The sequence below is a fragment of the Kickxella alabastrina genome, assembly GCF_025024165.1.
Source record: "Kickxella alabastrina strain RSA 675 chromosome Unknown BX661scaffold_7, whole genome shotgun sequence".
Taxonomy (NCBI): Eukaryota; Fungi; Kickxellomycota; class Kickxellomycetes; order Kickxellales; family Kickxellaceae; genus Kickxella; species Kickxella alabastrina.
The window spans coordinates 187,722-214,047 of record NW_026251478.1 but is presented as its reverse complement, the minus strand read 5'-3'; the positions used below and the strand labels follow the sequence as shown (position 1 = coordinate 214,047).

The 26,326-nt window shown below is 50.4% G+C and overlaps 10 protein-coding genes across 10 annotated transcripts; 4 read left to right on the top strand and 6 right to left on the bottom strand.

Moving 5' to 3' along the window:
* Positions 1–7: 7 nt before the first annotated feature.
* BX661DRAFT_89821 (uncharacterized protein) lies at positions 8–1,168 on the bottom strand. Its single transcript, XM_051539569.1, has one exon. The coding sequence runs from the start codon at positions 1,039–1,041 to the stop codon at positions 91–93; it is 951 nt and encodes a 316-aa protein (XP_051392696.1). The 5' UTR covers positions 1,042–1,168; the 3' UTR covers positions 8–90.
* Positions 1,169–1,499: 331 nt separating this feature from the next.
* BX661DRAFT_132200 (uncharacterized protein) lies at positions 1,500–2,766 on the bottom strand (the record flags this gene model as incomplete). Its single annotated transcript, XM_051532591.1, has 3 exons — positions 1,500–2,009; positions 2,313–2,387; positions 2,677–2,766. Coding segments are annotated over 3 exons (675 nt in total), but the record flags the coding sequence as incomplete, so codon positions are not given.
* Positions 2,767–3,650: 884 nt separating this feature from the next.
* BX661DRAFT_180194 (protein-tyrosine phosphatase-like protein) lies at positions 3,651–4,971 on the bottom strand. Its single transcript, XM_051535406.1, has one exon. It carries the CDS (start codon positions 4,789–4,791, stop codon positions 3,877–3,879), a length of 915 nt encoding a protein of 304 aa, XP_051392694.1. The 5' UTR covers positions 4,792–4,971; the 3' UTR covers positions 3,651–3,876.
* Positions 4,972–5,477: 506 nt separating this feature from the next.
* Positions 5,478–6,789, top strand: BX661DRAFT_152656 (uncharacterized protein). Its single transcript, XM_051533244.1, has one exon. It carries the CDS (start codon positions 5,572–5,574, stop codon positions 6,709–6,711), a length of 1,140 nt encoding a protein of 379 aa, XP_051392693.1. The 5' UTR covers positions 5,478–5,571; the 3' UTR covers positions 6,712–6,789.
* On the top strand, positions 6,790–10,427 carry BX661DRAFT_180191 (PMR1-type calcium-transporting P-type ATPase). The gene is made up of 3 exons (XM_051535405.1): positions 6,790–9,259; positions 9,519–9,736; positions 9,943–10,427. Exons 1-3 carry the CDS (start codon positions 7,027–7,029, stop codon positions 10,258–10,260), a joined length of 2,769 nt encoding a protein of 922 aa, XP_051392692.1. The 5' UTR covers positions 6,790–7,026; the 3' UTR covers positions 10,261–10,427.
* A 1,578-nt stretch (positions 10,428–12,005) lies between these two features.
* Positions 12,006–13,988, top strand: BX661DRAFT_141997 (Aspartate/glutamate/uridylate kinase; the record flags this gene model as incomplete). The annotated part of the gene is made up of 4 exons (XM_051532915.1): positions 12,006–12,455; positions 12,727–12,837; positions 12,972–13,634; positions 13,692–13,988. The coding sequence occupies 4 exons, from the start codon at positions 12,006–12,008 to the stop codon at positions 13,986–13,988; spliced, it is 1,521 nt and encodes a 506-aa protein (XP_051392691.1).
* A 4,154-nt stretch (positions 13,989–18,142) lies between these two features.
* Positions 18,143–19,423, bottom strand: BX661DRAFT_219530 (uncharacterized protein; the record flags this gene model as incomplete). Its single annotated transcript, XM_051538819.1, has 1 exon — positions 18,143–19,423. A coding segment is annotated over exon 1 (976 nt), but the record flags the coding sequence as incomplete, so codon positions are not given.
* Positions 19,424–20,238: 815 nt separating this feature from the next.
* Positions 20,239–20,589, bottom strand: BX661DRAFT_180186 (succinate dehydrogenase assembly factor 2; the record flags this gene model as incomplete). Its single annotated transcript, XM_051535404.1, has 1 exon — positions 20,239–20,589. A coding segment is annotated over one exon (351 nt), but the record flags the coding sequence as incomplete, so codon positions are not given.
* Positions 20,590–20,938: 349 nt separating this feature from the next.
* BX661DRAFT_180185 (uncharacterized protein) lies at positions 20,939–22,412 on the top strand (the record flags this gene model as incomplete). The annotated part of the gene is made up of 4 exons (XM_051535403.1): positions 20,939–21,359; positions 21,389–21,426; positions 21,468–22,098; positions 22,226–22,412. Coding segments are annotated over 4 exons (1,110 nt in total), but the record flags the coding sequence as incomplete, so codon positions are not given.
* A 1,420-nt stretch (positions 22,413–23,832) lies between these two features.
* Positions 23,833–26,255, bottom strand: BX661DRAFT_197406 (uncharacterized protein; the record flags this gene model as incomplete). The annotated part of the gene is made up of 4 exons (XM_051538126.1): positions 23,833–24,267; positions 24,294–25,134; positions 25,172–25,984; positions 26,044–26,255. The coding sequence occupies 4 exons, from the start codon at positions 26,253–26,255 to the stop codon at positions 23,833–23,835; spliced, it is 2,301 nt and encodes a 766-aa protein (XP_051392687.1).
* Between the last annotated feature and the right edge of the window lie 71 nt (positions 26,256–26,326).

Sequence of the window (26,326 nt, the reverse complement as noted above, 5' to 3'; positions counted from 1 at the left end):
CAAACAACCCTTTCTTTTTATTCTGTGAAATGATTTTTTTTAAAAAAAAAAAAGACAAAAAAATTCACTATAATTAAATGCACATTTGCATTATGCCATCGAGCACCACAGTTCTATCCGCTCAACAACATTGGTTTGCGCCGAGGTCATATCACCTCCAGCATACGCCTTTGCGAGTTCGAAATCATCATCATCAGTCATCAGCACAGCTTCGCCATCCTCGTCCATATACCGGATACGCAGCGACCCTACGACTCCCGTAGTCGCACTAGCGATCTTTGCGTCAATCTTGTTACGTAGCACATCAAATGACGCGTGCTTGGGAACCATGAGGTTGATGATCTCAGATCCGTAGTGCACCTTGACCTTCATAGCGTCCTTCTTCGTCGGCGCTCGCCGCAACCCGCCCGCGCTAATATTGGATATGGACCCGTAGCCGGCCGCCCCGCTGCCGTCGGCACTCATCGGTGACAATGCTGATGGCGTGTTGGCCTCCGATGACGACGCGTACGTCTGGATATGGCCAGTCTGCGACGACGGATAGGGCATGTGCGTATTCTGCACGCTCATTGCTGCCATCCCCCGCGTCACACCGTCCTCATGGCCCAAAGGCCCGGCCATCGAGTGACCGTGCATACCCTGTTGCTTCTGCTGCTGCTGATACTGAGACAGCGGTCCTCCGCTCATCGAATAGTCAATTTCGAGGTTTTGGAAGGTGCCGTCTGTGTTGGACCGTTGCACTACTGGCGCAATAATCTCGCTGGAGGCAATCTGCGCGCTAGCCGAATGCAACGAGGCAGAGTTTCCGCGCAAGTGGCCAGGGTTCAAACGCATGCGGCCGCTGCTCTGGCCGGCACCGCTGCCATAATTACCATCCTCATCACCGCTATCGTCCTGTCCCACGCGGCCAGGCACTTGAGCGTGACTGAGCGCTGCGGGCCACTGGGCCGCTGTTGTTCCGAGCGTTGGCCCTTCTGGTGCTGATTCTTCAGCGTGGTGCGTCGGGCCAAGCCCGCGCGGATAATGTCCAGGGGTCGACATGGTTACGGGACGCTGGGCTCTGCGCGGGGCCCTTCATGGCCGACCGAAGCGCCGGGGAGTTCTCAGCCCGGCGGTCGCCCTGGTAATCAGGGCTCATGTCCCCCACCGTTAGGTCGCCGGTCGTGGGTGTCGTGAACGCCGAGGAGAGCCATCGGACTCCTCCCGCTCTGAGTCCGACACCTGCGTTTGCAGATTGGGGTTGTTCGGACCGCGATAGCTGTGCGCCGTGGCTGAAAGTGTCTCGTTCGATCTGCCATGCATCGAGTTGAACGACCCATTGGCAATCTCCCGCTGCAGAGACGAGGGCGCCATTCTCGATGGCAGCGAGCTGGCTCGTTGCGGTTGACCGGCATAGTGTTGGAGCGTGTCAGGGCGCCGGTGGTCTCCGGAGGCGGCGTGCTCTTCTTGACGCGCATCGACTTTTGGTGCATCATCATCGGGGGCGTGTTTTTGAGCGTTTCCTTGCGCACCAGCGCGCCCTTGAACCCGGTAAAGTTATCATTGCCGTCCGCCGATGCGATAACCTTGGCCGAGCCGAGAAAGTCAATTTTCTTTGAGCTCTTCAACTTGCTGGCCGACGGCCGGTAGATGACGCCCTTGGGCACGCAGTACAGCGGACAGTCCATGCCGTTGGAGTCGACGGCCTTTTTGATCCACGAGTGCCGCTCCTCAGCCACGCGGCTGCTGGCGCTCGCCAAGTCCTTGTGTGCCTTGTGTACTTCCTCCTTATCGCCCATGCAAAAGTAGCACAGGGCTCGGTTGTACAGCACTTCACATGTGTACACCTTGTAGTCAAGCCCGATCTGCGTGTAGTCGATAAACTCGTTGTCCCGTAGGAACTTTAGCGCGTTGTTAAAGTCATCCAACGCTTCGGGGTTGTGTTGTATGACCATTTTGGACACGCCGCGCTGGAAGTATGCGACGACCAGGTATTTGTCGAGCTTGAGAGCTTTGTCATATGCCTCGATCTATAAAGTTTAAACAAAAATAAACAAGGGTGGCTGCGTGCCGGAATCGTTTAGCGTATGGAGTTATTTATTTAGCAGCGGTTTACGATAGCCACAACATGGTTCCAAAAAAGCAGGTTAATGAAAGTGCTCCCCCATCCTCCATGTTGGCACAAAGGATAAATAGCAGGTAAAACTCGAAAACCTTAATGGCAACAAAGCTTCGTAGAAGAAAAAAGAATACTTTTGGAAAAGGCGTTATTCCATCTCGAGTTATAAATAGAATCAGCGCAATAGTATGGTGCATAATAAAAAAGAACTTACCGCAGCGGTGTGATTAGCCTTGCGACCAAGAATCAGGCCGATATTGAAGTGTATCTTTGCAGAGTCGGCGATAGACTACAGGTTGAAACAAGAACGAAACATGAAGGAAGCATGGGAAAACAAGGGAAAACAAGAAACACGACACAAACAAACAAAGAAACAAACAAACAAAAAAGAAGGGTGTTAGTTTTATTATTTTGCAAAGACACAGAAAAGAGCAGTGATTATATGAGAAATAGCGAATGTAAAATAGCAGTGGTATTTTTTCAACGACAATAATCACGCATGTATTGTTTTTTCTATGTATGCTTTGTGCATGCTCCGTTATTATCTAGTTGCGTTTGAATTTGGGTGAGGTACGTACGTCAAAGATTTCCAAGGCTGCTGTGTAGTTTTGCTCGTCAAAGTACTCGACTGCCTGGTGCCACTGTTCGAGTTCAGCCTTTAGCGACATGCTGCTGATGTTTTATATAAGAACACTGAATAAAAAGGTGGAGGAAAGGAAGAGAGGGGAGGGGGGGAGTTGTTGAAAAGAGGTTGCTACTGTGGTTGAGTAGCTGAAGCAGTGTAGCGTAGCCCTGTGTCTGTGTCTGTGTTTGTGGTTTGTGGGTTTGTGTTTGCGTAATTTACAAATAATAATAATAAAAAGATGCTGAATTAAAAGAAAAAATTCAACCAAAAAAAGAGATGATTTGAAAATGTGTTTTGGAACAGTGAAAGAAAGAAAGAATCGTTTGACTAGAAAAACGCGTGAGCTAATGTGTGAGTTTGCCAACTGCAATATTCCAGGAATAACGAATTCCAACGAAATCAGGTTAAAGGGTGCAAGGAGAGGATAAAAAAGAAGAGCCCAAAAAAAAGAACAAGGGAGAAAATGTAGGAAAAAAAAACAGGAGTGCGATTGTATTTTTATTACTGGAACATGGCAAATCCCTTCTTTTCCAGGCTATTTTTTTCCCTGTTGGAAGGTTAAAGTGTAAAAGCAAGCAATATCGAGATATTTTTGCAAGAAGTAAAAGGGGGGAATAAATACAACCATGAGACTGACGAAAAAAGCCCATGGGCTGGGAGAAATAAAGAAGGAAAAATTGGGGTGATAAATCTTTGATGCTAATTTACTGCATTTCTTCATTTATTTCATGTCCGATATTATATTTGACAGTCTCCTTTCTTGGGAGTTTTTTTTACTAGAGTAGAGTGATGTGTCGTTTGTCTGTTCATACAAGGTTGGTCTTTGCAGAAAACTACACTACAGCTTGTATTTCTTTGGCATGTCTTTTTGCGCGTATTTATGATTTATCATCCATAAAATTGTCTTCACTTTTTGCGACAGACACGAATGCTTCGACCCAACCAAGCACACGACAAGAGCATTGCATGGCACAGACAGCATGCACATGTGTGCAATATATATTGAGTGTGAATAGCATCATATTGACATGCAACATGAGGATTTTGTATCCAAGTTTAATATTAATGAAAATGATGACCAAAAACAAAAGATTATATAAAAAATAATCGATAAAAAGACATATCCCTTCTATGCATAAACCCCCTCCCTCTTTCACTGCTTGTTGTTGAGAGTGTACCCAATGACCTGGTAGCACAGCATGTACTGTTCCAGGACCTGGACCATCAGCGAGCGCTGCTTGCGCAAAGACTTGAACGCATCCTGCACGTAATCGCCCTCATAATCAGAATTTTTGGCAAAATAAGCCAAGGCCGAATCAATAATAATAAACGTACCCGTGCGACCAACGCCCGCACTACAATGCACAATAACGGGGGTTTCAGGATTCGGCGAGATTCCACTTCTGAGCTCCTGCATCATTCTCAGCATCGGCAGCGGCGACTGCGGCACGCCGTGATCCGGCCATTCTGTGTAATGAAGCTGAGTCACTGTGCGGGTCACTCCAGGATGCAATTTGTGCGCCAGGGTGATTTTGCGCACAATAACGGCAAAGCAATCCTGCATGGGTCTTTCGTCAGCCAGAGTCACAGTGAGGTCGCCCGCTTTGATCTGCTGTCCAGTAGACGCAGGCCAGTACGTGGCACACTTGTTCCGGCGGCCTTCAACGGGGTTGGCCAGCATAATAATGGCCAAGGCGCCCTGCTCCCAAGCCATCTGCCAAAAGTCCCCTGTTGAGTGGTTAAGCGGGCCCTGGGTGGCAATGTATTTGTTGGCCGAGAGCTCGGCGGGCAGCTGAATGTGGCTAGCGTTGATGTAATCATTTTTGCCCTGCAGGCGCACCCGGTTGTGGTTGAACGGGATGACGTTGCAGTACCGGTTGAGATCGTAGTTGCGCCCGCGCTGGGAGTCGCTGATAGGACTGGATTTGGAGTCAGATTGGTCCAGGTTCTGCACCATGCGCTCTCTGTCGGCCTGGTCCTCCTCTATGAATGTCTTGTGGATCGCTTGTTGCACCAGTGGTTGCGGCAGTGTCTCAATTAACTGCCTAAAGGATGCAGCGGCAGTCATGGTTGTTTTGTGTTTACGGAAATATTTTAAGAAAAATATGATGGAAGAAAAATAAAGGTGGATTGTTGTTTTTAGGTATCGCGCGCGAAAAAAAGATTTTTATTTGTATTGGAAATAGACAGTGGTATTTAAGTGTTTGACCTCTTTTTTTGTCTTGACTTGTGAGAGGATGTGGTGGGGTTGTTCTTTTCTTTCTGCAGGGTTCACATGGCACATGCGTTAATTTATGGGGAGGGGGTTTTGTGTGAGAAACAAGAGCTTTTTTTTTAAATAAAGCCACAATATTGTGTTAGGGGGATTTCTTGCATTTGACTCGGAATCCTGAACAATAACAACAATAACACCTTTGTTATCGGTAAAATTTAAGTTCAAAAAAAAAACATAACCCGCCAGCTTTGGTTTCATATATTTAGAACAATTGCATATGTCTTCCATGTCTGGTGACATTATTCATTTGCTGCGAGACAATCCCTTCTTTTTATATTTTTCATTCTCCGCCAAGTGTCATGCTTCGTGTGGTTTAAGAATGTGGAGACAGTGTTTGTTTCCCAGGAATATGGTAAATAAGTGGATCTTGGATAAGGAGTAATAAAAGAATATTTAATATTTTATGGAGAAACAAAAACAACCACAAAAAAAATCCCACTACCAAGTAATGATGTGGTCCATCTCCACATCAGCGTTAAAAAATAGATAACAAAATACGAAAAATGACCGATTAGTCTAAAACTTTTCAAAAACATTATAATTTTCATTTCATTATAATTTAGCACATTGAAGATGGATATCGACAGGGTCGAGCGCAGAGACCAGCTGAGCGTCGAAGAATTTGTCAAAGAATTCCTTGAGCCCAACCTGCCGGTCATCCTGGGCAGCCACTTCACCAGCACCTGGGCGGCACGTCGCGAGTGGGTATCTGACGGCAAGCCCAATTTCCCGCGCCTTCTCGAACTCTATGCGCACGCGCAAGTACAAGTAGCCGAATGCGACACAGTGTATTTTTCCGACCAAAAGCGCACAACCATGTCCTTTGGCGACTTTATTTCAAAATGGCACAGCAACTCGAAGTTATACTGCAAGGACTGGCACTTTACACAGAATAGCCCCTTCTCCGCATACCGGCCGCTAGCGCACCTGTCGAACGACTGGCTTAACCTGCATTGCGATAGCGAAGCGGCTGGCGATGACTTTCGGTTCTGTTATCTGGGTGGCGACGCCACGTGGACCCCGTTCCACGAGGATGTCTTCCGGTCGTACTCGTGGAGCGCCAATATCTGCGGCCACAAAAAATGGATCCTGGTGCTGCCCGGCCAGAACCACCTGTTCACCGATGGGCTGGGCAACTGGGTGTATAACCTGATGGACTACGACAAGCAAAAATACCCGCGGCTCAGCGAGCTCAAAACTCTAGAGATCATGCAATCCCCTGGCGAAACCGTCTTTGTGCCAGCCGGCTGGTGGCACCAGGTAATCAACATTGGCGACACCATTTCGATCAACCACAATTGGACGAACGAACACAACCTGCACCGCATGTATGCGCGCCTCAGGGCCGATCTGGATGCCGTCAAATATGCGCTCAGGGACGTCGTCGACATGGATGGCTTTGACGAGCACGTGCAGGTGGTGCTACGCGCCGATAGTGGCACGGACTACTGGTTGTTTGCTGGATTTCTGGAGAGCATGGCACGCATTTATTTGGCGCAGCTGCAGGCAGTGCGGGACGGGGGCTGTGACGGTGGCGGCCGGCTGGCGGCGTTTGATCGCGCGTATCGGTCCCCCGACGCCCTGCGCCTTGCGCTAGGCCATATAGCGAATGTGCTGGGGATGCTGGAGGATGATCCGGACGCTTGCAGGATTAAGGATCTCGCTGTGAAGATCAGCCGGCTGAACGAGCAGATCCGACAGGCATTGATGTGAATGCGTAGTGGCGAAGTGCCGCGTATCCTTTTTTTAATCACATTCTCAGATCGAAAAAAAATGAAGGGGGAAGTTACCTTCTGTCTTCTCAATTTCCCCCCTTTTTCTCAACTCTTTGCGTGTCTTCAATTACGAAATTACTTGAGCCTGTTCTTTTTGTTTATTTTTTTTTGCGAGTTTGACCACGGAGCCAGTTTTTAGAAAAGCTACGCATAATCAGCCCAGGACATTTCAACCAAACTCACATCTCTGTCGCATTTACTTTTTTCCCTTTACTTTTTTTTTTAAATTACCGAGTTTTCCTTCTCCTACACAATGCCAGTGCCACTAGCAGCAGCAGCAGCGGTGACGTATCCGCCACAGAAGCACCAGCAGGACATGCCACACGGCCCACTAAAAAGCACAAGCGAGTGCGCGCAAGAGGAGGCACAAGCGGTACTCGACTCACTGTTTACGCACGCAACCACCGGCCTAACATCCCTAAGCGTGCAGCAGCGGCAGCGCGTATACGGCAAGAATGCACTGGAGGGGGGCGAGGAAGAGAACATATTTGTAAAGTTTATCAAGAGCATCGTAACCAACTCAATGGTGATGCTTCTATTCGGGTCAGCCGGCGTATCAGTTCTCGTAGGCAATCTGGACGATGCCTTTAGCATTACACTGGCCATTCTGATAGTGTCCACTGTGGGGTTCGTGCAGGAGTATCGGTCGGAGAAGTCGCTGGAGGCTTTGGCGTCGCTGGTGCCCAATTTCTGCCACGTCGTGCGCGACGGCGAGTCCGTTCGCCTGCTGGCCGATCACCTGGTTCCTGGCGACATTGTCCGCTTCGTTACCGGCGACCGGATCCCCGCGGATGTGCGCATTGTGAGCGCCAACCATTTGGAGATCGACGAGTCAGCGCTGACCGGCGAGAGCGAGGCCCTGGCCAAGTCCGCCGACCGCGTGCACTCGCAGGTGTACGAGCTGAGCTTCTCCGAGCGGTGCAACATTGCATTTATGGGCACGCTGGTGCGCAACGGCCACGGCACTGGCGTCGTCGTGCGCATTGGGTCGATGACCGAGTTTGGCCACATCCACGAGATGATGCGCGACATCGAGGTGCCGCGCACGCCGCTGCAGCGCGACATGGATAAGCTCGGTCAGCAGCTCTCGCTGGTGTCGTTCTGCGCCATTGGCTTTATCTTTTGCATCGGCGTCTTGCAGGGCAAGGGGTGGCTCGAGATGTTTACCATTGGCGTATCGCTGGCTGTGGCTGCCATTCCCGAGGGCTTGCCTATTGTCGTGACGGTGACGCTAGCACTGGGAGTTTTTAAGATGGCTAAGCGCAAGGCTATTTGTCGCAAACTGCCGTCGGTCGAGACTCTTGGTGCTGTCAATGTGGTTTGTGCGGACAAGACCGGCACGCTGACACTCAACCGCATGGAGGTCGAGTACCTGTACACGCCGGCTGACGGCCTGACCACGGTGCGCGCCGATACGCTGTCGGGAATTGCCCAGACGCGCTCGCTTCAGCAGCTCCTGCGCACCGGCAACATGTGCAATAACGCGACGACCGACGATCGCGGAGCCTTCATCGGCCAGTCGACGGACATTGCCATTCTCAACGCTGTTATGCGTATCAGACACTTTGACGAACGCGAGCGTATTGAGCGCCTGGCTGAGGTGCCGTTCAACTCGGAGACCAAGTTCATGCAGGTCGAGGTTTCGGCCGACAACGACGCGGCCGCTCCGCAGCTGCCGGGCACCAAGCGCAATGTCATCTACATGAAGGGTGCGTTGGAGACCATCATGGAGCGATGCAAGCTGTATTTTGGCGCCAATGGCAGCGCCAATCCGATCACCAAGGCGGTCACCGAGGGTATTGTGACGCACGCCGATCAACTCTCGCTGCGCGGTCTGCGTGTTGTTGCCGCGGCATTTGGCGTCGAAGGACAGATGGTCTTTGCAGGGCTTTTTGTCATGCATGATCCGCCACGCGACGGCGTTAACTTGACGATTGCGCGGCTGATGAGTGCTGGTGTGCGCACGGTTATGATCACAGGCGACAGCGAGACCACTGCAGTGTCAGTTGCCCGCAGTATTGGGATTCCGGTTCTGGGCGACCACCGCGGCTGCATGCTGGGATCGCAGCTGGACTGTATTGGCGACTTGGAGCTGGCTGAGAATATACGTGAGGTGTCTGTGTTTGCACGGGCGACGCCCAAGCACAAGGTACGCATTGTGCGCGCGCTGCAGCAGGCTGGCGATGTTGTGGCGATGACTGGGGACGGCGTCAATGATGCGCCGGCGCTGAAGCTTGCGGACATTGGTATTTCCATGGGCGAGAACGCGACGGATGTGGCCAAGGAGGCAGCGGATGTTGTTTTGGTCAACGATGACCTGTCGACTATTCTGTCAGCGATTGAGGAGGGGAAGAGCATCTTTAGTAATATTCGCAACTTCGTCACGTTCCAGCTCAGCACGAGCGTCGCTGCGCTGACTTTGGTGGCTCTGTCGACTATAATTGGCCTGCCGCAGCCGCTGAATGCCATGCAAGTCCTGTGGATCAGTAAGTCTTCCAATTGGATCAAATTGCTGATGATGTTTTTTATTGTTCTGTTGTGGCACGGTTTTGTGTGTGACGTTTTTATATTTTCTTTTTTGTGTGTGAAACTGCATATGTTATGCATGTAAAGCACATCCATGCATAACACACATGAGGTTATTGTTATTCATTAATGCTCGATCGGGCATTACAGGAACGCAAATACAAAATGATGTATATTGTTTTAATTAATTTTTGATTCTTTATTTTCTTTTCATTTTAGACATTCTGATGGATGGTCCGCCTGCTCAGTCGCTGGGCGTCGAGCCTGTGGATCCCGAGGTCATGAAGCAGCCTCCGCGCCCGAAAAACGCAAACATAATCACTCGTCCTCTCGTCACCCGCGTTCTCACCGCTGCCGCCCTTATTGTCACCGGAACCATGGCAGTTTACGTCTCCGAAATGCAAGATGGCGCGGTCACAGCTCGGGACACTAGCATGGTAAGTTTATTTATTTCTTCTCCCATGGAAAAGAACGCCCGAGGCAAAAATGCTCGGCCAATTTTTATTTAAAAAATGATCCTATTGGTTTGATAATTTCCCAAACCTGTTTATATATTGGTTTTGTTTTTTGCACATGCTCGCACAAATTCACACTAACAATAACAAATGTTCCTTTTTGATTGCATTTTTCCATTCACATATAGACATTTACAACATTCGTGTGCTTTGATATGTTCAATGCGCTGACATGCCGCTCAGCCCGCCGCTCAGTGTTTGATTTCGGAATATTCAGCAATACAGCCTTTAACTTTGCTGTCGCTGGCTCGCTCATCGGCCAGCTAGGCGTCATTTACCTTCCGTTTTTGCAGCGGGTGTTCCAGACTGAGGCCCTGGGCTTGCTGGACATTCTCAAGATCATCACCCTGTCGTCTTCTGTCCTGTGGGTCGACGAGGCATTCAAGTGGTGGGAAGCCAGGAAGCACGAAGATACCACCGAGGACATCCAAATGATGAACGTCTAGAATATATATATTTTCTATTTTTGATTGTGACGTAATTTTTACATCATAGCTGTGCTAGTTTTGTGTGCCTTCCCCGCTTAATATTCAATATTCAAAAAGGGAAGGAAGGGAGGAAGGGATTGTCCGGAAATGCGCACAACCACTTTCAATGAACAAAAGGAATTAAGCAGAATCATAATGCCGAGAAAAGAGTTGCCGAACAGAAGATTGGATGGTGGGTGGCGTGTGTGGGTGCAACTATGCCACTGGCTCAAAGCCGTTTTGCCTGCTATTATCGTCATTGTCGCTATTATTGGGACATTGAATGGGATTGTCGGTAATTGCATGTATTTATTTCCACGTAGCCGTACGTCGTGTCGTTTCAACACGCCAGCGAGCCAATTGCAATTGTAATCAAAATATAAGGGGGATTATCTATGACGTAGCTCATTATTGCCTAGACTCTCCGATATTGGCCGAAAGTCAAAAATGACCATTGGTTAGGAATTAACCGTCTATCGTTTCAGAGCTCTCCCCCCGCCCAATAATTTATTTGCCTGGCCCGCACATCCATATCCAAATTGCTTTCTTCATCTTAGACTGTGCTTAAAAAACAACAGAATTTGTTTCAAAATTCTTGTTTTGGAATGGTGTTTGACATCACTGTTTTTTTTGTAGCCTGGGGCTGATGATGACTTGGTAGCACCAAGTTACAGATGAAAAAATGCAGCATCGTGCTCAGGTATAAAAAGGAATATATGAGAGGAGGCTTGGGGTGGAAAGCAAGCTCGAGTTTTTTTTAAAATTAAAACTACCTTTAGGCTTGACTTCTGTTTTATTCATAATTTTCATTACATTCCATTTCATACACAAACAATTCAACTCGACAGCAATAAAAAAAAGAAATTCATACAAAATTCACACCTATCTCGGCCCTTTCCCTACTTTTTTTGATTATTTTCCCCTGCCAAATTAGGTCCGGAACCCTGTTTCATTACACCCCCCCCTACTCCTACCTCTGACACTTTTTTCTTCATTCAGACAATCAGCACCACACGCAAGCAAGCAGTCAGACACGCAGCACGCTGGTCTGCAATAACAACATCGCTTCTTCTTTTGTCTTTTCCTTTCCTTCCCTTTTATTTTTTAGTCTATTGTAAATCACGCTACCGGGAGTCGGAGACAAAAATAAACACCAGCTTTACCCGTACCTCAAACCCGCCCCACCCCTCTTATTTCCTTTCCTTTTTTATACTTTTTATCTTCATCATATCTTCAGGAGTATGAGCAACTACGACAGCAAGGAGGGCGGCAGCGACAGCAATAAAAGCCGCAGAGGACGGCGCGGCATGCCTAGAATGGCGTTCCCTAACGATCCAGAAGCCTTTGATATCCACAGCTCTTCCCAAAACCAATACTCCCCTTCCAAGCTTGCCAACGAAACCGACATTGGCGAAACATCATCCGAGCTTTCCTCTCTAAGTCTCGACAACTCTTCTTCTTCTTCTTCCCTCCTTATCCCTCCTCATCTTAAGCAAGAGCACAGGGATTCGTCGAATTCTTCCGACGACTATCTCCGTATCGAGCCCAGCCATCCGCTGCACCTCAACTCGTCGCACTTTAAAAAGGCAGCTGCTTCCAAGACCGTTCGGCAGGATATGCTTCCATCGTCAGCTTCGGGACTCAACACCCCCGAGCGTGTGTCACCCGGCTTCAATCCTGCCTTGGGAATGTCGCAGGAGGTCGGCACCAGCTCACAGCTGGACATGGGCGCGCCGCGTCCTGGCCACGGACGCGCACCCAGTTTGGGCACGCCCTCAGGCAGTAGCTCCTCGATTGGGCTGCGGCGCAATGTCAGCTCGTTGGTGACCAACGTGGACAAGCACGGTGGGCCACGGCGCAGACGGTCAAAGACCAATCTGCGGTCCAACAGCAGATCTCTGTCGCGTCCAGGGTCGCCCACAGGGTCGGTGTGCAGTGACGTGAGTAGTGTTAGTGGGAAGAGCTTGACTATTGTGCTGAAGCTCGGCACTAGCTCTATTTGCGATCCGGTCACGCATATGCCCATGCTGGCTAATCTATCCATGATGGTCGAGACTATTGTTAAGCTCAAGGAGCTCGGTCACCGCGTGGTGCTTGTGTCCAGTGGTGCTGTGGGCCTTGGCTTGCGTCGTCTCGACATACCTATCAAGCCCAAGGAGCTGGCTGTCATCCAGGTGAGTAATTTATTTTGAAAACTGATAGTTTTTTCTTTCTTTGCTCCTCTGTCTTGATGTGTCACTATTATCTCTGGCCTCTTTTAAATTGGCCGAGATTGCATATTTTCTGTTGTATTGTTTTGTTTTTGTATCACCCTACACCATCTCGATTGATTCTACGATATTTGTGGCACGTGTGCATTGATTCGCACCATTGGCTTTCTGTCTGCTGAATCAAACAATTAATCATTTGCTCGATCAATTGTACATTTTTCATTTTGATCTGTAGGCCATCGCCGCTGTCGGACAGGGCCGTCTGATGGCGCTGTACGACGATCTGTTTGGCCATCTGGCCCAGCCTGTCGCACAGGTTCTGCTGACGCGTAACGACTTGTCACAGGTAAGAAGCCATGGATTCGATGCAAGGCGAGGGTTATCCTCTGCATTTATGTGTGTAAAAAAGTTGCTTTTGATTTGCCAATGTGAACCACTTCTAACAATTCAACGCCAAACATCCTTTTTACCTGCTTGTAGCGCACGCAATACCTCAACGCCTGCAACACTTTCGAGGCGCTTCTCGAGATGAGCGTTGTGCCCATCGTCAATGAGAACGACACAGTCAGTCTGGGCGAGATTCGCTTCGGCGACAACGACACGCTGTCCGCGATCACAGCTGGCATGGTGCATGCCGACTACCTGTTCCTGCTGACAGACGTTGACTGTCTGTACACTGACAACCCGCGCCGCAATGCCAATGCCAAGCCTGTAACCAACGTTACCGATATTAAGGCACTGCGCGAAGCCGTCGACGTGTCCTCTGCCGGATCAGCCGTCGGCACAGGTGGCATGGCGACAAAGCTGATCGCTGCCGAGTTGGCCACGGCGGCCGGCGTCACCACAATCATCACAAACGGCGCCATGCCCCAGCGCGTCGTCGACATCATCGAGTACTTTTCGGCGCCCGACACATTGCCAGACGCGCCGGTGCCGTCCAGCGTGCTATGCACGCGGTTCACTGCCAAGTTGCGCCCAATGATCGACCGTAAGTGGTGGATTCTGCATGGTATGTACTGCGCAGGCACGATCTACGTCGATGCCGGTGCTGTTGTTGCGCTGGCACGCTTCAAGAAGTCGCTGTTTGCCGCGGGCATCAGGCGTGTAGAAGGTGTCTTCTCGTCTAACCAGGCTGTGCGCGTAGTGTACGAGCCCGAGCGCGAGGCCGTGGTCAGCACCGACAACCTGGATCCCGATAAGGCGCGCGTGCTTAACGCCATGACGCCCATCCGCTCAGAGGTTATCGAGATTGGCCACGGTCTGGTTAACTACACCAGCACTGAGATCAACCGTATCCGTGGGTGCCACAGCTCAGAGTTTGAAGCCATTCTTGGGTACTGTGACTCGGACAACGTCATCAACCGCGGAAACATGGTTATCACGATTCCTGAAAATGTACTGGATGACGTGTTCATCACACGGATGCACAAGAACAAGATCCGCGCCGAGCAACGTGCACCAGTGCCGGTGCAGTCGCCCAATCTGCAGGCAATCTAGTCTGAACACGCCGATTTTATATTCTTTATCTTTAACATTACTATGCTTTTTCAATATAATATATGTCCAATTAAAAAAGCATTGCGATTTATATATGAAGAGATATGATATATGTCAGTTAGGCACATGGCTTTGCATGTTGCTTTACTGAGATTAATTGATTGCATACGTGTCAATTAAGCAATGATGATATTTTATTCTAGTTTATTTATATGCCAAAAAGAGTTTATGTAAGAGGGGGTGGGGAGCACTACTGTGACAGTGCTAAAGAATGGGATGAAGCTATAAAGGCCTTACTAGTGTTTCTAAAGTGCTATTATCGCCGGCCTCGCCTTATATATATCTCCTTGTCTTTGTGGCACTCACTGGCAGTTGTGTGCTCCGTTCGCGAGAACTGGTGCTTATAGAACTGGTGTTATGAAAGTAGCCCGGGTCTCTGATATGATATAGTTGGCATGTCTGTATTTGTGCGCTCAGCGCATTTATTTCGAGACAGACAGCATGTCTGGATGTCAATTGTGACGCCTAATTTGATCCCCTGTGAGTTGGCCCATATCAGATCTATCTGTTAGCTGACGAGAATCTGTCTCATGATTTTCGCCCTCAGCATCTACCTTCATATTCTTGGGCTGCATAACAAGAGCATATAAGGAAGGGCTGTCGGGCAGCCAGGACTTGTTCTTGGAAGAAATAAATATACGTTTTTTATCTATACCTGTAATAAGGATATTGTGCTAAATATATTATCTTCAAAAATCCACTATAAGTGTTGGGCATAGATTTCCTTTACAGGCAATAACCATCAGTTACCCTTTTCCTTGTGAGTACAAAGACTCACAGTCATAAAAAGGGCAAACAACAACATTTATTAGTTCACTCTCTTCTCTTTTCCTAGTTCTGATTGAATATAAAATTAGTATAATTATGAAATACAGTTGTTAACGATTCTGCCAGCCAGCCTTCCAGTTTCCCCACAGCCCAGACCATGTACTATGCACAAATGCTATTCATGCACCCACACAGTTGTCACCAGCTGCAGCAACAACAACCTCCTGCTTCTTCCAATTATCAGGGTTCTCACACCAGCTAGTAGACCGCCAGGTCGCTTCTACTGGCAAAAATAGTATTTCCTCTTTCCTCTCCCTATTTTTTATCCCGCCAATAAATTAGATACTATTTTTCACAGACCTTCTCATGTTTTTATTGTATTTATCGGGTGGGTTTCCCCCGCCTTTTTATTAGTAATTGTTGTTGCTGGCGTGCGCTGTGTTGCATTATTTGACAGTGGTTGTATTGGCATGGTGCTGAGCAACCAGTTTGCCGACTCGCTATCGCACATTAAATTTTCTCCCCGATTACCCCAGTCACTGCGTCGCTCGCTGATAAAAGCGAAATATCCATTGCTCATATTGTGCCCCAGCTGCACATTGTTGCCGGTCCACAACCGATTTATTTAATTGCATTGTCGCCCCAATTAAATATGCATGCGTTGTAGGTGTACCATGAATGGTGCGCAACAATGCACATGTCGACTAGGACCAGCGCATTATTCAGACGCGCTATGGTCCTATTCCCGAGTATGTACCAGCACTGCTGTAGAGGAAGGGGATGGGGCCTGAGGTCACTGCACTTGCCTACTTTGACGTTAGCCCACAGGACGACCTCTGGGCTGTCGTTGAGATGCTACACGCCTTGCAGAAGGCAGTAGAAATTAACACCATCAGAACAGCAGCAGACAGCAGCAATAAAAATATAGCAGCAGCATGCCTGAAAGCCATGTGGCTCAGCACAATTTACACGAACTGACTTCATGATGAACTACCAGAAGAACTGCCACCACATCGCCCACATAATCTGGCACTTGAGCTGTATCAGGATGCTGAGCTACAGAACCATGCTGTGTATAAAATGTCAGCACCCAAACTCAAGGGCCTGCACAAAATTCTTGGTAAATTGCTTGAGCACAGTCAGATTTATGAGTGAGATTTATGAGTGTGGCACAGCCTTTGTATTAAAAATATATATTTGAACAAAATGAACTAAAAGAAAGCTAAGGGATTAACAGCCCCCACTGTTCATATTCATTAGTATTTATATGTGCGTATGAATTTCTGTATTCCCTACTTGGATTGGATTGAGATATTGGACTGGGCCCTTATTTTTGATGTCACATCAGCCCAAATATCTGAGTCACATGGCATCATAGACGCATGAAATATATTTATGATATTTCATGTGCACAAGTTCTAAATAGTGAGCTCTTTAGCTCTTTTTATAGTCTCATTTGAAATTAATATATATTATAACAGCAGAATCTTCGTTACAGCTGAGATATTTGGGCTGAGATATTTGGGCTGAAAATTGAACTGAGAATTGAACTGAGAATTGGACTGAGAATTGGACTGGGTTGGACTGGGTTGGACTGGATTGGACTGGGTTGAACTGAGATATTTGGAGTGAGGATTGGGCTGGATTGGACTGGGTTGAACTGGGTTGGGCTGAGGTATTTGGAGTGAGGATTGGGCTGGGTTGGGCTGAGGTATTTGGACTGAGAGTTGGACTGGATTGGACTGGGTTGAACTGGGTTGGGCTGAGGTATTTGGAGTGAGGATTGGACTGGGTTGGGCTGGGTTGGGCTGAGGTATTTAGACTGAGAGTTGGACTGGATTGGACTGGGTTGGACTGGGTTGGGCTGAGGTATTTGGAGTGAGGATTGGGCTGGGTTGGGCTGAGGTATTTGGACTGAGAGTTGGACTGGGTTGAACTGAGATATTTGGAGTGAGGATTGGACTGGGTTGGGCTGAGGTATTTGGACTGAGAGTTGGACTGGATTGGACTGGGTTGAACTGGGTTGGGCTGAGGTATTTGGAGTGAGGATTGGACTGGGTTGGGCTGGGTTGGACTGAGGTATTTGGACTGAGAGTTGGACTGGATTGGACTGGGTTGGACTGGGTTGGGCTGAGGTATTTGGAGTGAGGATTGGGCTGGGTTGGGCTGGGTTGGACTGAGGTATTTGGACTGAGAGTTGGACTGGATTGGACTGGGTTGGACTGGTTGGGCTGAGGTATTTGGAGTGAGGATTGGGCTGGGTTGGGCTGAGGTATTTGGACTGAGAGTTGGACTGGGTTGAACTGAGATATTTGGAGTGAGGATTGGGCTGGGTTGGGCTGAGGTATTTGGACTGAGAGTTGGACTGGATTGGACTGGGTTGAACTGAGGTATTTGGACTGAGATATTTGGGCTGAGATATTTGGGCTGAGGATTGGTCTGGGATTGGGCTGAGATATTTGGGCTGAGATATTTGGGCTGAGATATTTGGGCTGAGGATTGGGCTGAGATATTTGGTCTGAGATATTTGGGCTGAGATATTTGGGCTGAGGATTGGGCTGAGATATTTGGGCTGAGATATTTGGGCTGAGGATTGGGCTGAGATATTTGGTCTGAGGATTGGGCTGGGATATTTGGGCTGAGGATTGGGCTGGGATATTTGGGCTGAGATATTTGGGCTGAGGATTGGGCTGAGATATTTGGTCTGAGGATTGGGCTGAGATATTTGGGCTGAGATATTTGGGCTGAGGATTGGGCTGAGATATTTGGTCTGAGGATTGGGCTGGGATATTTGGGCTGAGATATTTGGGCTGAGATATTTGGGCTGAGGATTGGGCTGGGATATTTGGTCTGAGGATTGGGCTGAGATATTTGGGCTGGGATATTTGGGCTGGGATATTTGGTCTGAGATATTTGGTCTGAGATATTTGGTCTGAGATATTTGGTCTGAGATATTTGGGCTGAGGATTGGGCTGGGATATTTGGGCTGAGGATTGGGCTGAGATATTTGGTCTGAGGATTGGGCTGAGATATTTGGTCTGAGGATTGGGCTGAGATATTTGGGCTGAGATATTTGGGCTGAGGATTGGGCTGAGATATTTGGGCTGAGGATTGGGCTGAGATATTTGGGCTGAGATATTTGGGCTGAGATATTGGGCTGAGATATTTGGGCTGAGGATTGGGCTGAGATATTTGGGCTGAGATATTTGGGCTGAGGATTGGGCTGAGATATTTGGGCTGAGATATTTGGTCTGAGATATTTGGGCTGAGATATTTGGGCTGAGGATTGGGCTGAGATATTTGGGCTGAGATATTTGGGCTGAGATATTTGGTCTGAGATATTTGGGCTGAGATATTTGGGCTGAGGATTGGGCTGAGATATTTGGTCTGAGGATTGGGCTGAGATATTTGGTCTGAGGATTGGGCTGAGATATTTGGGCTGAGATATTTGGGCTGAGATATTTGGGCTGAGGATTGGGCTGAGATATTTGGTCTGAGATATTTGGGCTGAGATATTTGGGCTGAGGATTGGGCTGAGGATTGGGCTGAGATATTTGGTCTGAGGATTGGGCTGAGATATTTGGTCTGAGATATTTGGGCTGAGATATTTGGGCTGAGATATTTGGGCTGAGATATTTGGGCTGAAGCTTGACAGGCTGAAGCTTGATGGACTGGGACTGGGACTGGGACTGGGACAGGGACTGGGACAGGGACAGGGACAGGGACAGGGACAGGGACTGGGACTGGGACTGGGACAGGGACAGGGACAGGGACTGGGACTGGGACTGGGACAGGGACTGGGACTGGGACAGGGACTGGGACTGGGACAGGGACAGGGACTGGGACAGGGACTGGGACAGGGACTGGGACAGGGACTGGGACAGGGACAGGGACTGGGACTGGGACTGGGACAGGGACAGGGACTGGGACAGGGACAGGGACAGGGACAGGGACTGGGACAGGGACTGGGACAGGGACTGGGACTGGGACTGGGACAGGGACTGGGACAGGGACTGGGACTGGGACTGGGACAGGGACTGGGACTGGGACTGGGACTGGGACAGGGACAGGGACTGGGACAGGGACAGGGACAGGGACTGGGACAGGGACTGGGACAGGGACAGGGACTGGGGCTGGGACTGGGACTGGGACAGGGACAGGGACTGGGACAGGGACTGGGACAGGGACAGGGACTGGGACTGGGACAGGGACTGGGACTGGGACAGGGACTGGGACTGGGACAGGGACAGGGACTGAGGTATTAGCTGAGGCAAAGGCAAAGGCTGGACAGCTAGACCACATGCCTAGCCAGGAAACATACCACAAGGCATTGTATTGCCGCCAGTGATGAAGCTCAGATCAGGGAGCCCAGAGGTGTGCTTGAAGCCTGGGCCAATGGACTGTGAGCTGGGGAACAGATTGCTAGCAGTAAAGCGGAATCCACCAGTGCAGCCACCAAAGCCACACTGGTTGTGCTCATGCAGGTCGTGGTTATAAAAGCCACCCTCATATGGGCCTACCCTCATACATGCCACCCTCAGGATCTATGAACTCATGGTCAGCAATGGGGGAAGGTAGACTGAGACGATAGCCAGGATGAACAGCAGAGAGGTAATCTTGAATATTGTTAGTAATTTTTTAGTATTGTTTAGAAAAAGGTTATAACAAAAACCCAAATGATTGAGGTTCTGAGGTTTTTACTTTGAAATTGTGGCCATACCCACTGTATTTATACTATAAACGATATGAAAGCCCTCTATCCAAAATAGTAATAACAAAAATGAAAAGTCTTACACTGGCTTTCCTCAGACTGATAGATACCACATCGGGCATATTATCAATCATATCAAAACTGAAAAGTGCTGAAACACGCTGATAACTGAGAAATTGCGAAATGACCGTTGGCTACACGTATGTGCACAAATGATGCTGATCATGTTTTTTGCTTAAAAATATTTATTACAATTAAGGCACATGGCTTTGCATGTTGCTTTGCTGAGATTAATTGATTATGCATGTGACAGTTAAGCAATGATAAGTTTTATTATAGTTTATTTACATGCCAGGGAGAGCATATAAGGAATGGCTGTCAGGCAGCCAGGAATTGTTCTCCTTGGAAGAATAAATATCCTTTGTTAATTTATATCTTTTGTAAGATATATTTTAATCGTGTGTGTAAAATAATGATTCTAAGGAGTTTGCACTCCTCTCTCTTGGATAGATGGATGGCCTTGCGCTCGGGCGCTGTTCATGTGCCACCCTTTCCTACCTTTTTTAATAAGTGTTAACGCACTGTAAACTCATCTTTTTAACGAAATGCAAGGTTGTGTGTAAACACAATCTCCAAGGTTACCCCCTCCCCCACAGGTCGGGATTTCTTACAGTGATTTGATAATTGATTTGATAAAAAAAATCAAAAATCCTATTTTGTCTCCTCGAGATCTGGCATCCTCACAATTCCCGTGCCCCTCTTTGCAGCATGCTCCATTAGCTTCTCAAAAACACCCATTCTTTTAACGGCCTCCGGAGCCTCTGTCTTCTTAGTCGCCCAGTAAAAGATATCCCAATCAATATTGCTCAACAGCGAGTCCAAATCCACCAATTCTTCGCGCGAAAGACTAAGCAGATGTTCACTGGCAAAGGTACTGAGGAGTAGGTCAGTTTCGAGAATTCCACGTTTGCGCATTTGGTATTGCAGTCGCCGTTGGAGAGTCTCAAGGTTTTCGTTTTCGCGTGGTTTGCGCTCGAGTCCGATGCCACCGGGTGCTGAGTTGCTGCTCCGCTGCTCCTACTGCTGCTGGTGTAGAGGCGGAGGCTGGGGCTTGTAAGAAGGCGGCGGTGGAGAAAGAGGCGAGATGAAACATTGTGCAAAAAGATATTTGTATTTTTTATTAGTGGAATTTGTGTTGAACTTTCATAAAAATAATATAAAAAGATAAGGGAAGGAGAAAGTGCATCTTTTTTCCATAGCTTGCGGATGTCGTTGATCTCGCTAGCCCTTTTCAGGTTTTGATTTTTGGAAGTCGCGTCAACACCCAACTTTTTCTTTTTTTTTCCTTTCGAATTCTATAATAAATAGAATTTATCTTCATTAAATTAACATTTTCAACCATGAACATCAGTTTCCCAGCCTTTCTAAAATCGCTTCCGGCCAATGCCCTGCGACTCAGTGCTGCCGCCGCCGTCACAGGCATCATCAGCCCCCTCTAACGCTAGTTCTTGGCAATGAATCCGCCGACCTCGACTCCATGGTCACCTCCATAACACTCGCGTACATTCTCAGCCAAACAGAGCCCACCATGGCAATCCCCATTCTCAACACCAACCGGTCCGACCTACGTCTGCGACCAGACTGCAGCCAGCTCCTCAACAGCACCCTACACGACGCCACCTTGGGCGAAACCGACCTCCGCGGATTAACCTTCATTGATGACTTTGACCTACCTGCTCTTGCGGCATCAGCGAGAAGTGGTGGTTTGAATGTCTGGTTGGCGGATCATAATGCGCCGTCAAGTGGCCAGCGGTATTTGGAGCCACTTGTGCGTGGATCATTGACCACCATGTGGACGAAGGCCGCTGTCTGGATGCCCCTGTGCGGGTGTTGGAGCCAGTTGGTTCCTGCGCAACGTGGTCGGGGGGATGCTCCGCGAGACCTGCGAGGAGATCCACCCGGCGCTTGCCAAAATGATTCTCGCGCCCATCGTCCTCGACACGTCCAACCTAAGCGGCAAAGAGGGTGGCCGCGCGACCGCCAAGGATCGCGCGGTGGCCAGCTGGCTTCTCCCACAGGTCCGCTGGTCCACCAACGTAGCCAACATCACCGATGACGCGGACACGTTTACTCTGGAGGTCAGCGACATGGAAGCATTATACCGCGCGCTGGATAAACTCAAGGGCCAGACCTCCCACCTGTCATCATACGACCTGCTGCGCAAGGACTATAAACAATGGGAAGTCCTGGATGCCAATGGGCTTGCGTGGCAGGTGGGGATCAGCAGTGTTGGAATGCGGATGCCCAAGTGGCTGGCGCGCGATGGCCGAAAGGAGTTTGTCCAGGCGGTGCGCCATTGGATTGAAGAGCGCAAGTTGGATATTGCTCTGGTCATGATGCATGGCAAGGCGAAAGTGGACGGGGAAAAGGCCTATGGGAGAGATTTGGTGGTTTTGTTTGGTGAGGAGGTTGCTGCGAAGGCTGCGGAGAGCGTGGTGAGTGGGTTGGTTGGAGGGAGTTTGGCGCTGAGGGAGGTTGGGAGGAAGCATGGGGCGTGGTTTTTTGAGCAGAGTAATACGGTGGCATCGAGGAAGCAGGTTTTCCCGGAGGTCAAGAGGGTTATTGAGGCTGTTAATTGATTGATATGGAATCCTTTTTATTGGGTTAATTGCATTGATTATTGTTGTTCAGCTCACAGTGGACGAAACGTACACGTGAGTGGGATGTATGAATAAAGCTAATTGCTTTTTTTTATCGATTTATTAAATTTTTTATATATTACGTTGTAAAAAAAGCATGTGTGAGTTGTGTGAGTAAGAGCAAAAAAAGGGTCGGAGTATGAAAAGTTTTGTTAATTTTTTAGTGTGAATAATGACAATATGTCCACGTGCAATTTTTTATTTAATTTATATACAATAAAAGAATAGGTCAGGTTTGAGAAACCAAGGACAGATGACCGGCAAGTGGAATTGTGTATGGAGTTAGCCGAGCATGACCGCTTCAGTAAAGGCCCCGCATGACTATTGTCGCTGCTGCCGCTGTCGTCGCTGGCATTGCCGTTGCTGCTGCTTTTAGTATCAATGGGGCTTGGTCCATTTCTCGGGTCAAACACCGCACAACGAGAATCTCCCTCCATATTTAAGTCCTCATCCTCATCCAAATCCATATCCATATCCTCCTCGTCTTCGTCTTCTTCTTCGGTAATCATGGTGTCATGCAATTGTCGAACCAAGACTGCTCCGCCGCCGCCGCCTCAGCCTCTGCAGCATCCTTTGCTAGGTTTTTTTTGTCCTCTGTTTCCATATCCATCGGGTCTGTGGCCATTGTGGCCTTGAACATGTTGTATACGAGGACGGTTTTGAGCAGACTGGGCTGCTTGCTGGAGGAGCGTTGGATAGTTTGATGGATTGGAGCTTTCTTATGGAGAGTTCCAGCGCTTGTTGTGCCGGATGGGGGTGGAATGCGGTTGTGGCGGAGAAGTAAAAGTGAGCAGGCATGGTAATAACTAAAAAGAAAGAAGAAAAAATGAATGTAAGAAAATGAAAAATGAAAAATGAACAATAGCAAGAAAATAAAAGTTAAATAAATAGCAGTTTTATAGAAAAAATTGAATGTGAGCAGAGAAAGAAAAAGAGATAGAAAGAGAGAGAGAGAGAAATAAGAGTTTGATGACATTTTAGTATTTATTCATGTGTCTCTGGACCTCGATTAAAATTTCGTTATTTTTCTTTATTTTGCTGCGGATGGCAGCCAGAGCAATACAAAGGACCTTGACTCATGAGATGACGACAACAACAACGACAACAATGGAGAGCAACAAAAAAGATGGATGGGAGATCTCAAACAGAAAAAAAGTAAATCTGCCGTCACACATTGGGATATACAATGGCATACAATGTTCGTCTTGACGATTGACTTTTTTATTCTTTTATGTGTGCATGTGTGCATGCGCGTAGAATATTATCCCCGGGTTCATTTCACAAAAAACATATTTTAAAGAAAATGGTGATGTCCTTCTTTCTTCTCGCCATTTCGGTATCGATTACATCTTTTCTTCCTTTTTTCTGGTGTGGGTGCTGCTGCTGGTGCTGCGTCTTCATGCAGCGTATTTATTAAAAAGTCACGAGCATTGGTAAAATAAAAAGCAAAGCAAAAAAATGCAATTAAGCTGACTTGACCAGCAGACCCCTTTCTCCACATACACACAAAACACACCCACACATGCAAGCCTCATTGCTCATACTGTTTTGTTCAGAATGCCGATGCGCTCGTTTGTAATTAAGCAGAAGGTCAGCCACATTGAGCTCAGCGGAACGGAATGAACATCCAGGCGGCAGCCAAGAACAGAACAACAACAAAGACGTTGTCAGCCATCGACCCCGACTCCTCGTCGTGGCCGTGGCCGTGGCCGTCCTCAGGCTCTTCGTCGCGGTGGTCGTCGCCATGCGCAGGCGCAGCGGGCTGCACATCCCACCGGTTCTGGTTCTGGTTCTGGTCCTGGTTCTGGTTCTGCTCTCGCTTCTGGTTCTGGTCTGCTCTCGCTTCTGGTTCTGGTCTGCTCTCGCTTCTGGTTCTGGTCTGCTCTCGCTTCTGGTCCTGCGGCGTGAAAAACAGCGGCGCGTCGCCCGTGTCCTCGCCGCGCGCCCAGGCGGCCACGTACTTGAGGCACAGGCGCACCAGCGCGGCGTAGTTGGCCAGGCGGCCGGCCTCGTTGGCCTCGAGGCTGGCGTCATAGTAGTGCTTGGCCAGGTGAAGTTGCGCGCCACGCCGAGCCCGTTCTCATACATGTATGCAAGGCTCCACATGGCCAGCGCGTTGGCCTCGGGCGCCGCGGCGGCCAGCGCGTAGGCGTCGGCGGCGCGGTGCATGCTGCGCGGCACGCCGCGGCCGTGGAAGTGGTGGTCGGCCTGGCGCACGCGCGCCTCGGGCACGTCCTGGTTGGCTGCGCGCGTCCAGTAGACGGCGGCCGCGCGGTCAGCCAGGTGCGTGGTTGCAAACGGCGCGGCGCCGCCGGTGCGCGCTGCGTGCTCCAGCAGCAGCGCGGCGTTGAGCTGCGCGACCGCGTAGCCCATCTCGGCGCCGCGCATGTAGTGGACGGTGGCCGCGTGCAGGTCGCCGCGCCGGAAGGCCTGGTGCGCCTGTGGGTCGGCCGTGTGCAGCCAGTCGGCGTGCTCGGCCACGTAGCGGAACGACGCCAGCGCCACGCGGCAGTTCTCCTCGGCCGGGTGGCCCGCGTGCATCTCGCCCAGCCGGAAGTGCGCCAGCACGTGGCCGGCCTCGGCCGCCTTGCGCAGCAGCCGCAGCGCGGCGTCGGGCTGCGCGGCCGCAATGGCCAGTGCGTAGTTGGCCATGCCGCCGGTGTGGCCGCGCTCGGCCGCCTGCCTGAACAGCCCCAGCGCGCGCTCGGCGCTTACGGGCGTCTGCAGCAGCCCGTGCTGGTGCACAAAGCCCAGCGCGTTGAGCGCGGCCGGCTGGTTGAGCGCGGCGGCGCGGGCGAGCCAGGCTTTGGCGCCGGCGGCCTCCTCCGGCCGCTCCGGCTTCCCCGCCTGTCCTCGCCGCGCAGCAGCATCTGCCCGTGCATGGCGGCGGCCTGCGCGGCGTGGCGGCCTCGGCCTGCGTCAGCCCGGCGCGCAGCTCGCCGGACGGCAGCCACAGGCGCGGCAGGATGTCGCGCACGTAGGCGGCGGCCGCCGTGTAGTTGCGCGCGGCGTAGCGGTGGCCCTGGTAGTGCAGGTCGGCAAGCATCAGGCTGGACGACGTGGAGCCCTTGCGTGCGTTAAAGCCGTAGTACTCCAGCGTGTCGTCAAACTCGGCGCGCCCCACGGGCCGGGCCGCGCCGGTGCGCACGCCGTACGCGCCGCCGGCGTCGTCAGTCAGCCGGGCGCGCGGCCTTGGCTCGGGCAGCGCGCGGCCCAGCGGCGGCCCGGCCAGGTAGTGGCGCACGGCCAGCCGCGCGACCGTGCGGTAGTTGTCCAGCGCCGCGCGGCACGACGTCGGCACGCCCAGGCCCTTGGCGTGGCGGAACGCGAGCGCCATCGCCGCCTGCGGGTGGCCCTGGATGGCTGCGGCCGTCGTGTGCATCAGCGCCAGGCTGTTCTGCTGCGGCGCGCCGCCCAGCCCCGTGGCGTGGAAGAACCCCACAATGTAGTGCGCCTCGCCCAAGCCCTGGTCGGCCAGCACGCGGTAGTCCGCCAGCGCCGCCGCCGGATCCGCCTCCACGCCGTACTTGCCGTACAGCAGCGTCTCTGCGCGCAACAGCCGCGCCTCCGAGTGGCCCGTGTCAGCCAGAGAGGAGACGCGCTGCAGCGCCTGCCGCACGCCCGCCGGGATGTCCTCTGCGCTGGCCTTGCCTTTGCCTTTGCCGGAGAGCAGCCGCTCGATGGCCGACAGCGGCCGCCGGAGCCATTCCGGCAAGAGCCCGGCAATTGGCCGCCGCGTGCGGAGGACAGAGGCTCCGCTGCGCTGGTGCTGCTGCTGATGCTTCTTTCCTGTGCCCTGTGGCGCGCCTGCTCGTACGTCTGCAGTGTCGAGTGTGCTTTTTGGAACAGCCTTTCGCGCTTGCGCTCTTCGTGCTCCTCGTGGCTGTGCTGTCGCTCAGTATCTAAAGACAGTGCAGCTTTGTCGCTGGCAATGGTGTTGTCCAGAGATGTGGTGCTTAGAGCTGCTGCTGCCTCTGTCGCTGCTTCTAATTTTGTTTGTGCTGCGAGGCACTGTCCCAGAACCGCCATGTGAGGAGGAGCCCGCCAAAGGAAACCCGCATTTATAAAACAAAAAAATGAAAATACGGCTCTAACCGGGG